Source organism: Physeter macrocephalus, chromosome 11, assembly GCF_002837175.3.
Source record: "Physeter macrocephalus isolate SW-GA chromosome 11, ASM283717v5, whole genome shotgun sequence".
Taxonomy (NCBI): domain Eukaryota; kingdom Metazoa; phylum Chordata; class Mammalia; order Artiodactyla; family Physeteridae; genus Physeter; species Physeter macrocephalus.
The window spans coordinates 60,269,492-60,283,407 of NC_041224.1; the positions used below are offsets into that span (position 1 = coordinate 60,269,492).

At 43.0% G+C, this 13,916-nt stretch overlaps 1 protein-coding gene across 10 annotated transcripts in view; it reads left to right on the plus strand.

Annotated features, from left to right (window-relative positions):
* Window positions 1-13,916, plus strand: part of MAP2K5 (mitogen-activated protein kinase kinase 5) — a 281,510-nt gene that overhangs the window by 247,115 nt on the left and 20,479 nt on the right. The window contains exon 21 of one of the 10 annotated variants that reach the window (XM_055088061.1): window positions 3,746-3,819. The exons of the other annotated variants lie outside the window; for them this stretch is intronic. Coding sequence (XP_054944036.1) covers window positions 3,746-3,760 — 15 coding nt within the window. The 3' untranslated portion in view covers window positions 3,761-3,819. Of the gene's footprint in view, window positions 1-3,745; window positions 3,820-13,916 lie in introns of those variants that run through there. 10 annotated transcript variants of the gene reach the window in all.

A 13,916-nucleotide genomic window follows, 5' to 3' on the forward strand; every position in this document is an offset into this window, starting at 1 on the left:
CCTAGGTATAGCAATAGTGAGGCACCCCCTGTCTTAGTACAGGCTCAATGAGGGGGCAGGAAACAATGGAATGTGTGTGAGGCTCCTGTGGTCAAGGGGGTTGAGCCCTGCCCTCCTTTGGCCAAAATATTGGGCCCAGAAGGGGATAGGAAAGAAAGTAGGCTGTCCCTGGCTTGAGGAACCTGAGTCACATCCTAGGGACCCCCTTAAGAAACCAGTCTCTTTATTCCTTCCAGCATATTAATAGCTTTAATTTTCCCTTTTCCCTCTCCGTCTACAACCTGTTTGCTCCCTGTGATGCTCCCATCTGGAAGCTGAGTGCGTCCTCTGGAATGCATGAACTGTAGAGCCCATTTGTCACTGGCGGGGGTGGGGGGTGCGGGGGGGGGGCCTGCCTTTCACAAAAAGAGCAGTGTATCTCCCAAGCGTGGTGACTCCAGCCAGCAGGGTACCAACATGGTCTGCACAGCTTGGGCCACATCAGCTGTGAGGCCTGCAGGATTGTTGAGGTTTCCCTATGGGCCTGCATTTTGCAAATCAAAGGGAGAGCATCAGAGGTGAAGTCGGGTGGAAATATGGAAAGTTACAGATTTGCCATCACGGAACTCTTACATGAACTTGGGTGTGACCCTGACCACCAGTGAACACAGCAAGTCCCAGCCTAAGTAAATCAGAATGCAGGGAGAGGTGTGCCCAAACACCCTCACCTCTGGGCCTGGGCCTTGCACTTAGCAGGCACTCAAGTGTTTTTTGTTGTTTTATTTGGTGGAGTCACCTTATATACCAGAATACCCAAGTCTTAAAAATCATCATCTTTGCACTTTTGGACCATATCATTCTTAAAGATGACATGTAAAACTCAAGTTTAGACGCTAGAGGCTATTAAAATCCCAATGTTAGAACTCATTTCGTTGTTTAGCTGTTTAATTCTCTCTGCTTTGCGTGGTTGTTCCTAAGATGGCTACAGTTTTTCTGTTCTAAGTGGAAATGTTTTAAAATTGGACCAAGAACTTCCCTTAATGCTCACATTTGGGGGAGGCCAGGGTCCACATGAACTGGTACCGTTTTCTGGCACGTAGCCCTTAAGCTACATAAAGAATTAACTCAGAAGTCTCATCATTGGCATCCACATCATCTTGGGAGATCTCAGAACCAGGTAGACAACTGATTCAGTAGATATTTATAGACCATTATGTGCAAAGTCCTGTGCTAGACTCAGCAGAAGATGCAGGGTAAGCTTCACACATACAGTGTTGCAGGGGGTAGGGCAAGTATACAAATAATTAGAATAAACTAAGTACTATAAAAGAATTGCGGAGTTCTGTGGGGATCCATATGGGGAAATGGGGAAAAGCTATATGGAGAAGGTAGCATTTGAAAACAGCCTTTGGAGGATGGATTGAATTTTAATAGAGAGTTTGCAAGGGGTCATTCCAGGCAGAAGAAAGGATGGGCAAAGCATGAGTGTGTCGAGTCCCCAAACCTTTTCAGAGCGATGTGAAACCTCTAGTGCTTTGCTGGAACAGAAATTCCATTGACATTGGCCTCATGGAGTCACAAACCCACAAAGGTAGAGCTCAAATAGGCAATATATTCACCACCAGCTGGGCAATCTGTTAAGAAGTTCCACTTCTAATAGAAGGAACCCTAGTACCCAGGTCTGAAAACTTTGACTTGACATAGAAGCAGCACACCCACCCAGAAGTACCTTTTTTCTTGAGTTCATTCTTTTGAGTGGACTCTATTCAGTTATAGGGAAGTCCTTCATCCTTGGGGAAGATCTGACCTTTCTTCAGTTCTTTAAGAGTTATTGCATGCATCAGGAGTCAGCTTTAAACCCAGCAAAGGAAAACCAGCCATACAGGCAGCCCAGGAGCATTTGGCATGCTGACACAGCCAGACAGATAGGAACCCCCCACACACTCTCTGTTCCTGTGATGATGATTCCGTAATTAAAGAACCCACTTTTAAATCACTCTGATGTAAAGCACAGGAAAGACCTATATCAGTGCTGCCCCAGCTCTGTGACTGAAGACCAAAAAACTTAGAAAAAAGTTTCCAGGCTGTAGAAAATCTGAGGAGGTGGCAGACGGTGTTCAGAGGCTTCAGCCAACCAAGCAGACATGTCACAGCTTATGTGGGAAAAGGGCAGCTTCTGCCAGTCAGAAAGGATTGATGGGGTTGCAGCAAGAGGGGAGAGGACGATGATGCGAAGGCAGTAGGGAAAGTTTTCCAAAATGTCAACAATCAGATTGAGGGAAGCAAAAAATTAAGAATCATACCCCTGCACTCAGGGACAGAGACAACCTGAGGTGAAGGCACAGAGATGGAGAGGTGCGTGGCTGGCTTGGCTATTCACATTATATGTTTACATATTTTTAAGTAAAAGGGACAGGTGAGCAACCTTACTCTATAGACCATCTGCTTGTGTAAACCACAGAGAATTCCTTCTGCTGAATTAATCTTCCTTTCGGGTTCTTTTGTAGCGAAGGTCAGGCGGATTTAGCAGGGAAGCTTCCTTTCCCTTGTCAGCAGCTCTCCAATCCCTCCCCACTTCTGTGTCTTCATCTGCAGAATGAAGGGGATGGACCAGATCAGCAGTCCTTGACCTAGGGTCTGTGACTTCATTCAGGAAGTCTGTTAGAGCCCCTGAAATTACATCCAAAATTGTATATGCATGTGGCGATTTGCATTTTTTTAAAGAAGAATTCATGGCTGTCATCAGTTTTTCAAAGGGGACCGTGACCCTAAGTGATTGTTCAGCTCCCTCAGTACCTTCCCACTCTGATAGTTAGAGCTCTGCAGCCTGGACAGGACAAGCCTCTCAGGAGGGAGGCATTCGCTTGGAGGGTGAAACGCTTGCTTGGGGGAAGGGAAGGGCCCTCCCTGTGGGACTCAGCAGGGCTTCCCACCAGCTCTCAGGCTGCCCTTTAACCTCTCAGCCTATCCTGAATGTGGGCCATGACTCGAGCAGGGAAGGTGTGGGCCATGGGCTCCTATGCAGTTACAATTTGGATTCAGAGCGCTGTAGATCCTTCTATGCATTTAGAGTGTTTCCAGAAGCTTTCCATGTCTAAGCTCTATTTAATGGAATCTATGCATAGTAAGTAATCAGGTCAGAAGAAGCAGCATCCCGGTTTGAGATCAATCGCTGGCTAATACTTTAGCTAGGCCACTTTATTATCTCATGCTGATCCGATTGCCATTCTCCTCCTCCTTTGTCCCATGCACTTTGAATGTGGTAAAAGTACGTATCACATGCATATTAAAAACATATACCCATTCTATCTGTATGTAAATGCATGAGGCACAGCTGGATATTGCAGAGGAGTTTGATTTACTAATAGTTATTATCTGTTCTAGCTGTTCAGTGGCAGAGAGAATTTCAGAGAAACAAGCTGGTGCAGAAATTGTCTTTATGCTATAACTATACTGCTTTAGTAATTGTTTAAAAACATGGCTTTTCTCCTTAGATTCTAATAATGCCTGTTATTTTGTGCATTTCCTTGTACATTCCAGAGCAGGGCTTCCTCATTTAGCATTTCCTCAGCTTTGGTTTTCTATCCAGGCGCCTGAGAAGAAACACAGAGTGCAGTTTGCAATTGAAATTTGACATTTTGCTTAGAAAGCAAGTAAATAGCGGGACTGGAAATCCAAGAGAAGCAGGTGTGGGTCTTGAGGGAGGGGTGTCAGTTATAATCAAAATAATGCTTTTAGATTTTTTTTTCTTTCGTCTAAATCCCAGCAGCTGCAAACTTGAAGGCATCTCGTTTCTCAGAGAAGGCTTTATGTATTGAAGGTGGTATTGTTTGGGGGCTAATAAACACCAGACTGCTCCAGAAAAATCTGTTTAAACATTTAATTACTTGCAAAGAGATGTTAACTTGTTTAATTCCTCTAAATTAAATTGTCACTGGTAGCTTTTCTGCTTATCCAAACCTGATTGTAATTACATTTTCAGATAAATTGGTGGGTTGTTCTCTAAGTTAATCAAGGTATGTGATAAATTGGGCATCTGCATGGTCCCTTTTAAAAATCGGAAAAACTACCACATTCGAATTTTTCTCTCTAGCACTCAAATTCCGGTGTGACTTCTGGGTTTAGACCAAATGGCTTTGTTCACCATTGTGGGACCCAAACCCACAAAATGCATGGGACAATTAAGGAGATGATTTTATTCAGGCACTTGCAATAGGGAGAATGTTTATTAATGAGGAATGTCTCAAAGCAACTGGAGGGGGCCAAGGTTATGGAGGCAGGTAAACAAGGGAGTCATCCGCCAGTCTTATGGAAGTCATGAGGAAGGATGGAAAGGGGTCTTATCTCTGTGTGAGCAGGATGGTCCTTTGTAGCTAACAAGAGAGTAGGAAGATTCCTTACCTGTTACTCCTTTCTGGGAGTGCAGGGCTCAGATAAAGTTCAGCATTATCACCTCATTCTACTAACTGGATCAAAAATGGGTTCCGGTTTATTTTGATCCAGGGCTTACAGGTGTCCTAAGTACAAATATGAGGAAAGGCACATTTCCGCAGCCCCCTTGCACAGTGCTCACGGACCATGTGCTTGCAATCTAAGCTTTTTAAGATACTAATGATTGTTTATACCAAGGGGGGAGAGGGGTGGGTAGGATGAATTGGGAGATTGGGATTGACATATATACACTATTAATACTATGTATAAAATAGATAACTAATGAGAACCTACTGTATAGCACAGGGAACTCTACTCAATGTTCTGTGGTGATTTAAATGGGAAGGAAATCCAAAAAAAGAGGGGATATATGTATACGTATAGCTTATTCACTTTGCTGTACAGTAGAAACACAATATTGTAAAGCAACTATACTCCAATAAAAAGTTTTTTAAAATAAATAAATATCATATAAGATAAATTTTTAAAAAGATACTAATGATGGTTTAATAAGCAATTCTGAACTTGGTGGTGGTTTAGTACCTGTAGCTAGTTTGTTGCCTCATATGGAGCATGTTTTAAAATAGACTGTTAGGGCCAGACTTACGTGTGTGTCTGGCTTCCAGTTCTTGCAGACATCAGTTTTGCTTTTGGTTATTCATTTGGAGGTGCACATCAACTTATTGGCCAAGGCACCCCAAATTTGCAGGGGGAAACCCTGGATAGGATTGAAACTTCAACTAAATATTTTCTTCGAGCACAAAAGGCATCACAGAAGCCTGGGGGCCAGTTGACAACCATGTAATGATTTTTTTTTTTTTTTCAAGTTCTAAAGGCCATTAAAATCATCTGTTTGTGTCTGCTTATAAATAGGAATCCACTAGTAAGAAGTTGATTTTAGCTTTTAATTGCACATAATTACAACGGCAGAATCACTGTCTGGATGCTTGAGATCACACTAAATCAGACAGCTTTAATTTGAATTTTTGATGACACGTTAGCACTTCAGCAAGAACAGAGAGATTATAACCCCAGAAAACAAGCTTTGTTTTTCCATAGACGTGACTGCTTAATCTCTTCACGAGACTTTAGCAGATAAATACATGTGTGTTAAGTGTGTGTGTATTTATATACATGCACATAGCAAGAGAGATACAGATAGATAAAATCTGCCATTCCTTGATCATGGTGATCTGACAGTTTTAATTTCCCAGTTTAGGATAACTTTTTTCCTCCATCAGTCAAGTCAGATCTCTTAATACAGTGATGGTTTGCCTGTTTAAAATTGTGGTTTTTTGAACTCCCGCGGGCAAGCCTTCTTTCTTGTTTTACTGACTGTCATCTTCCCAGCATCACATTTCAAGGCACAGTAAGGCTGCATAGACCACAGGAACAGTTTGGTTACCTTGGATGCCGTAAAGTGGATCAGTGGGGCCGCTTTTCAGTGTTCTGCCACATTCATAGCGGCTAAGCTGGCTCTTTAGAGTATGTTGTACATTCCTTCCTCCTTTGATGCTACTCAACTCACGGGGAGTTTCTGTTATTTGGGTGATGGCCTCAGCCTAGGATTCTCGCCTCTCTGCTGTCCTTGAACTTCTCCATCCTCCTCCCTGCAGCTTTCCCTACTCTACCCCTTCACGGTGCTTGCTCCCTTCTCGGAAGCCCTCCACCATTTATTGCCTCTAACTTGAAACAGCGATTAATTACATAAATTATATATTCATGGTAGATTCACAGATTGGTTCATACAGTATGGTGATTCCTAACTCGGGCAACTCATCAGAACCATCTGAGTGGGTTTAAAAAAAAAAATGCCTGGATCTCAACCCAGATCAAAGAATCTCTGACATTTGGGCCAGGGAGCAGGTACTGGGGTTTTTTGTTGTTTTTAAAAGCTCTCCAGGTGAAACTCACTGGTTTGATACCTTTTTTCTCCAACTAGATTGTAAGTGCCTTGAAGGAGGAGCATGATCTTTAATTCAGTTCCTAGCTTGGTCCTATGCTGCTGTCGTTCAGGCGAGTTCTCTGTTCTGATTAAAAGAAGAGAAACCACTATCGATTATTCTTTGCATGTGCCATTTGTGTTCTAATCCATTTCAGTAAAACACTGTACTAGACATAAAGACAAACAAGACATGTCCCTTGTTCTCCAGAAACTCAGAGTAAAGTTGAGGAAACTCACCCAAGAACAAGCCATCCCTGGACTCTGTGATATTCAGTATAAGTTAGGATGGCCATATTAGAACTACATGGTCTGATCAGAGGTTTTTGTTTGACTTCCTGCTATGAGAGGTCATGTGGGTAAAATCATTTGGCGCCAAAATAATGGAATGTCTTGGACGTTGCGGTGTTTGCAGGGATACCATTCAAAGCTTTTAACAACCAGTATAGCCAGACCAATCAGAACAGGCACTAGGGTTTGGCTGTACAGCCTGGAAGTAAGGGAAGAGCAAGAAAGTATAAAGCAGGCCTTGCTCAGTGGCACCTGTGATCTTTGGCGTGTGTTCTGACCACTTGGGAATTCACCTTTGACAATTAAATCCAAATCAAGAGGTCATTGGAGAGTCAAGACTTAGAGGAGACCACCTGGCCAGCACCATCTTTGCTGGGTGAGATTGATGGCAGGGGACCCCAAGGTCTTTATCAGCATATCAGATGTGGGCCACCCCGCGCCCCCCCAGCTCTCGGGGATAATGGATTAGGTTGAAAAATCTGGAGACAGCCACTTGTGGGGGAAATACAGAAGGATCTTGAAGCCCAGTCTGTGTGATTTGGGAATCGCCGATGAAAGCAGCCAACTTGTTTTCCTGTGAGTACACTCCGATAAATAGATGCAGTTCTTATCAATAGTTAATGAGTCTAACCAGGAATTTCAAGGGCTGGAAAAATATTAGAAGCCTCCTATTTACAGTTGTAACCAGCTGGATTTGTTTAATGGGTTGTTTGCTTTTTAATTTGTAGCAGGTTCGAGAGAGACCTTTGGAGACTGGGAGTCTTGTGGTTTCAGTGAGGCCTTTTGTAGATACACAGCTATTTTGGGGGCCAAATCTGCCTGCAGATAACTTGAGGTTCACTTGGCCGTTTAGAGACTGCAGAAAGGCAGTGGAGACATTTGGGCCTTCTGTCCTCTATTCGATTTTCAAGATTAGAATTAAACATTAGGCCGTGGTCTACCGAGAGACATTTGCCGGAGTGTGGACTAGTTTCTTCCCAGTATCCTGGTTTACCATTTCTCTGTTCTCTTTATATAAATGGTCACTGATTCCGAAGTAGGAGAATAGGTACCATTCATTTATTCGTGCAAAGATTCCCTTGATACAAATAAAAATGGAATTTTCAAATGTAACCCGATTAACTCCTAATTGTATACCAATAGCCTGTGTGTGTCTCAGCTCCCTCAGAAGGCTTCTGAATGGCCTGCATCTCTTTTTAAACTGGGGTGGGGGGAGTTCAATTAATAGCAGGACTTTCTAATTGTGGGATTGTTGTGGAGTTGACAAAAATGTGTATAAATAGGGTACATTTTTCCACTTAAGAGGGCTGTGCTGAGACATTTTTAATTGGATTTTCATGGTGATTGACAGTGTTTGATTATGACAGTAACTTTATTTGGCTGGACTGCTTTAGCCTCTTGTTCAGATTTTTCCATCAAAGCTCTTTTTTATCCTCTGAATCCCCAGTGGAGCAGCAGTCATTGTGGAAGAGCCTTTTAGCACCTTTGTTGTAGCCATCCCTGGTGATGATTGGGCCCAGCTGGTAGTAGATAAGAAAATGTTCCTTTCACAAAGAGGCTGTGTCTCCCGCCTCTGTGGTTTCAATAATTTTAAGAGCCCCCCAAACCTGTTGAGGATTAGAAGTAGCTTTAGATGTGAAATGAGTGTTAAGTATTAGTAATCGGGAGATTAGGGCCCCAGGGACAATGAGAGATAAACAACTGCAATTAAGGCAAATCTGCCGATGTAAACAAAATTTAGCAGAAACAGATGCCCTAACCATTTTAGGGGATTGATTTGAGGGCACCAAGGAATCGATTTTTGTCTTGTTTACACTTTCAAACCCCTGTGATATACTGGAAGGCTAAATATTTCATACAGCCTGATTTTAGTTAATTTTTTTTTTTCAGCGCCTCACAGTAGGTGCCTCTCTTCTCGCAGTGACCAGGCCTGAGTTTATTCAGCATTCACAGGGAGCAGCTAATTGTCTATGAAGGGCCCCCATGTTTAAATGGGCTTGACAGGAATTTAAATTTTGTTTCAATCAACCCCTGTGCTCACAGCCTGCTCCAGTTTCTAATTTTTAAATTAAACATGATTTTTTTTTTTTTTTTTTTTTTTAAGCCACAGGCTTGCCTCTGCAATACTCTCGCTCTAACTCTGGGGAAGGCAAATCGGCAACCCTGGACTGCTGGCTTTTGCAGGGCCCGAGGCACCAGCTCCAGGGCTGGAAAATTCTTTCTCCAAAGCAAGCTTTTCCTTCCCCTGTCGGGGAAGTCAGCAGAGCTTTGGCTGGGCAGCTCAGCTTCCTGCCTTCAGAAATGGCCCCCTTTCCAGCTCTCCTGTGCAGGCAGCAGTGTGCATCATCTGGAAAGTGGGTTAAGTACCAAAGGAAGGCATAAGGCTAGCTTTTCGGGGGCTGGCTGAATGGTAACCCGTTGCACGTCTAGTGCAGATTTGTGTTTCAGCAGCCTTTTCTGCCCTTGTGCGACAGGGAGACAATGTCAGACCTGTGCGTCTCAGTACACGCTCACCGTTTTCCTTTGCTGAGTGTCTGCTCTGGGTAGAGCATCCAGCCTGATGCCGAGGAAGCAGTCAGCCCTGAGTCCTGCCCTCAACCATCTTACAGTCTAGCAAGGAAGATGAGGATATGAACAGCCAAGCACAAGGGATAGATTGTTAGACTCGCCGAAGGCCCTCCCCCACCTGCTCCTGCCCGCCTTCAGCCGCCCCTCCACCTCATGGCACTCCTGTACACGCAGCCTGCACTCTAACAGTCCCCTAATGCATGAGCCTCACACGGTCACGTCTTTGCTTGTGCTGTTTCTTCGGCAAGAATGCCCTTTCCTCACGTCCACGTGGTGAACTCCTACTCAGCCTCCAAGACTCAACTGGCACAGCCTCTGTGAAGCTTTCTCCGGCCTGCTTCAGTAAGGTTGCTGGCTTCCTGTTGTATGTCACCCTTCTTTCTGGCAAGTACCTGTGTCAGTGCACTTTTCACACTTTGTGGTGGTAACTTAACAGCCCATAAACAAGAGGAAGAGATCATGTCTTCTTTATTTTGTATCCTCGGCATCTAGCCCAATCCTTAGCCCCGAGTTGAATGCTCAATAAATAGTTACGAATTGAAATGATATGAATTTAACAGGTACAATGAGTTCTGGGGAAGGCAAGATTTCTTCCAGCCATGGGTATCTGGGGAGGCTTTGTGAATGGGGTGACAGATGAGCCAGACCTTGCAGGACATTGGGGTATTTATGTGAGTGGATTACTTTCTGCACACACGTGAAACACAGCTTAGATCTAATATCTGTACTGGTCAGAATCCGTACTACACCTTATTTCCTCTGAAATTACTTGAAAGAAATTGGAGCAACAATTGCGTACAACCTGGGGCTGCAGATAAATTCCGAAAGGCTTCTAATTTTTAACCTTAAAGAAAGAAAAGATTTATTTTAGAGAGAGAAATTAAGCTAAACAGATAATATTTTTTAAAACATGCATTTACAGAGTTCTTTCATATACGCCATCTCATCTGACCTTCACACAAACACTGTAAAGATTATTCTTATTCCCATTTTACTGATGCATTAAACCGGGGCTCAGAGAGGTTAATTGACTTGCCTAGAGTGACACAGCCAGGAAAAATACAGGACTGTTCTGTACTACATCAAAGCTAATATCTATTGATGCATACTGGACAGGGGGTTGTTATTGTGGTTGTGGGAATTTCAGCTGAGTCAGGCCATTTCTAGAAATCCAAAACAAAACTAATACAAACGCCCCACAAAGACATGTGTAGAATTTCAGCAGTGTGTGCTTGTGAGACCAAAAATGCCCTTCTAGAATGCTTACTCAGCTCACTCCTTATAGTTCCCTCCACCTTGGCCTCGTCCGGAATCTGCAGGGCTGTGGTCGAATCAGAGAGCTTGTATCTGGACACAGCGGCCGGGGCCTGGCTGAGGCCTGAACCTCAGTGCAAACAAACCAAATAGGAAGAGAGAAAGTAATCACCAGCAGTTTGCCCCTGTCTGTTAGTTGGTAATCTGAAGGGAAGCTGTGAAAATTTGTGAGCTATTACTGCTTTTTGGTTTTGTCAACCTGCAGCAAAAACTGAAGGTGTAGCACGTTCTGCAATTTATCTGGCCACAAAACCTTCTCTCATTTTTAGTTCTACCATCATGATTATAGAAGTGAGTGGCTTCTAAGAGATATTACTCTTTGAGTTTGGGAGAAATTTCTTTTAACTCAGCAAACCTTACTGAGCACATTCTATATGCAGAATATATTGCTAGGTGCTATAGTTCAGTGCTACTCAAATATGGACAGTGGGGGCTTCCCTGGTGGCTCAGTGGTCAAGAATCCGCCTGCCAGTGCAGGGGACACGGGTTTGAGCCCTGGTCCAGGAAGATCCCACATGCCGCGGAGCACCTAAGCCCATGCACCACAACTACTGAGCCCACATGACACAACTACTGAAGCCCATGCGCCTAGAGCCCGTGCTCCACAAGAGAAGCCACCGCAATGAGAAGCCCGCGCACCACAACGAAGAGTAGCCCCCGCTCGCCACAACTAGAGAAAGCCCGTGTGCAGCAATGAAGACCAAAAATAAATAATAAATTTCTTTTAAAAAGGTAACTGTCCTTAAAATATGTATATATATGGACAGTATGCTAGTGGTAGTATCCGAACTGTTTCTTGAACATACGATGAGGAGTTTGTACCAGAACATAAATCAAGCATGTCTCAAAGTCTTCTGTTTAAGTCACCTGACATTTTTTTGTCGCAGAACTTCCTCAGTGAGGAAGCTGTGTGCTGATTTACTTTGTGGCATAGCTCCTTATCTTTTGGCAAACTAGTAGCAAAGGGCTCCCAGACCATTACTTGAGTTGTACAGCTGTAAGGAATACAGAGGCTGATGAAACACTAATCTTGCCCTCCAGGAGCTTACAGTGTGGTGAGGAAACCATTGCATCCCCTGCAGCTGGCACGATACAAGGCACAAAGTGGCTGTTCAATGATCTCTGTTGAATAGATGATCAAAAAGAACTAAATAAAAGGTAATCTTCAGAATGGGAAAAAAAATTATAAACTACATATCTGTTAAGGGGTTAATATCCAAAATATACAAAGAACTCATACAACTCAATAGCAAAGCAAGAAAAACAAACCGATTTAAAAATGGGCAAAGGACCTGAATAGATGCTTTTCCAAAGAAGATACATGAATGACCAACAGGTACATCACTAATTATAAGGGAAATGTAAATCAAAACCACAATGACATATCACCATATGCCTGTTACATGGCTGTCATCAAAAAGACAAGAGGTAACCAGTGTTGGTGAGGGTGTGGAGAAAAGGGAACCCTGTGCACTGTTGGTAGGATTGCGAAGTGGTAAGGCCACCATGGAAAACAATATGGAGGTTCCTCAAAAAATTGAAAATAGGACTACCATATGATCCAGGATTTCCATTTCTGGGACTATATCTGAAGGAAACAAAAACACTATATCAAAGAGCTATCTGTACGCCTATGTTCATAGCAGCATTACTTACAATAGCCAACACATGGAAACAACCTAAGCGTCCATCAACAGATGAATAAATAAAGAAGTTGTGAGATCGATAGATAATGCACAATGGAATATTATCCAGCCATAAAAAAGGAAATTCTGCCATTAGCGACAACATGGATGAACCTTTAGGGCATTATGGTGAGTGAAATAAGTCATAGAAAGACAAATGCTGTATTATCTCTCACTTGTATGTGGAATCTTTTAAAAAATTTCATAGAAAAAATATTTGTGGTTACTAGAGGTAGGGAAGGTGGAATTGGATAAAGGTAGTCAAAAGGTACAAACTTCCAGTTATAAGATAAATAAGTACTAGGGATGTAATGCACAACATGATGACTGTAGTTAACACTGCTATGTGATATATTTGAAAGTTGAGAGTAAATCCTGAGTTCTCATCACAAGGAAGAAAAAACATTCTTTTGTATGTGTGTGAGATGATGGATGTTAACTAAACTTATTGTGGTCATCATGTCACAATATATGCAAAGTCAAATCATGGTGTACACCTAAAACTTACACAGTGCTGTATGTCAATTATATCTCAATAAGACTAGAGGGGAAGAAAGAACTAAATGATGTAGATGCCAAACTGATGAGTGCCTTAAGAGACATGTGAACAAAGTAGCCAGGTCACACAGAATAGGGAGCCAGACAGTGATCAGGGTCTGTCAGGAAGGCAGAAGGGAGACTAAGGCTGGGAAGACAGCCTGCAAGTGTCCAGGCCGGCACAGGCATTAGAGGAATCAGAAGAGCAAAAGCACAGGCGTGGAGTCATGACCCCGCTCATTTCTGTAACCATGGTCGTAGGACTGGGAAGGTGTGTGGCTGACAACTGTCAGGACATACTCTGTCCTCTGAATGTGAAGTCTGGAGAGGAGAGGCTGAAGATGGGCTCTAGATCTTGAAAGTGAGTCTGTCGTGAACAAGAGACAAGAAACGACATGGTGAATTGGAAAGAACATTGATCTGGATTATCAGAAGATAAACTTTCAACTAGAGCCTCTGCGTCTTCTGGGTAATCAACAGTTACTTTATTTATTTATTATTTATTTATTTATTTAGGCCATGCCATGCGGCTTGCGGGATCTTAATTCCCCAACCAGGAATTAAACCTGTGCCCCCTGCAGTGGAAGCTCAGAGTCCTATCCACTGGACCGCCAGGGAATTCCAATCAACAGTTACTTAGCTTATCTGAGCCTCAGCTTCTTCATCTATAAAATGGGGGTAGTGATACCAATCTTGAAGGGTGGGGTTTTTTTCCTATTAAAATAGAGTTTGTGGAAGTGTTTGTAAACTGTAAAGCACTAGACATATGTGGGGGCACTAAATCAGCCTCTTTGGGTCGTGATTTGTCTCATGTAATGTTCCTGGGCATGTCTGAGCAGTAGCTTCTTGAAAGACAAATATGCTTAGTGGAGCTTAATGCACCTTGAAACAAATATACATATGTTGGGCGTTTGTAGCTAGTGTCTAATGAATTGGTAATTTTTTAAGGACAGACAGACCTCTGTGAGTTCCTCTTCCCCAGGCATTAGGAAGTCTTAACTTTTCACGTCAGTCCTCTAGTATCAGTATTATGAACATCTTGTTGGAGGGAATTATTATGAAACAGTCAGTTCATAACAGTTTGCTGTCTGCATCTTTGAGGTACTGTGATGGGTTCAAAAGGAATTTAAGAACCATCCAGATCTTCAAGAAGCAGACTGGACACACCC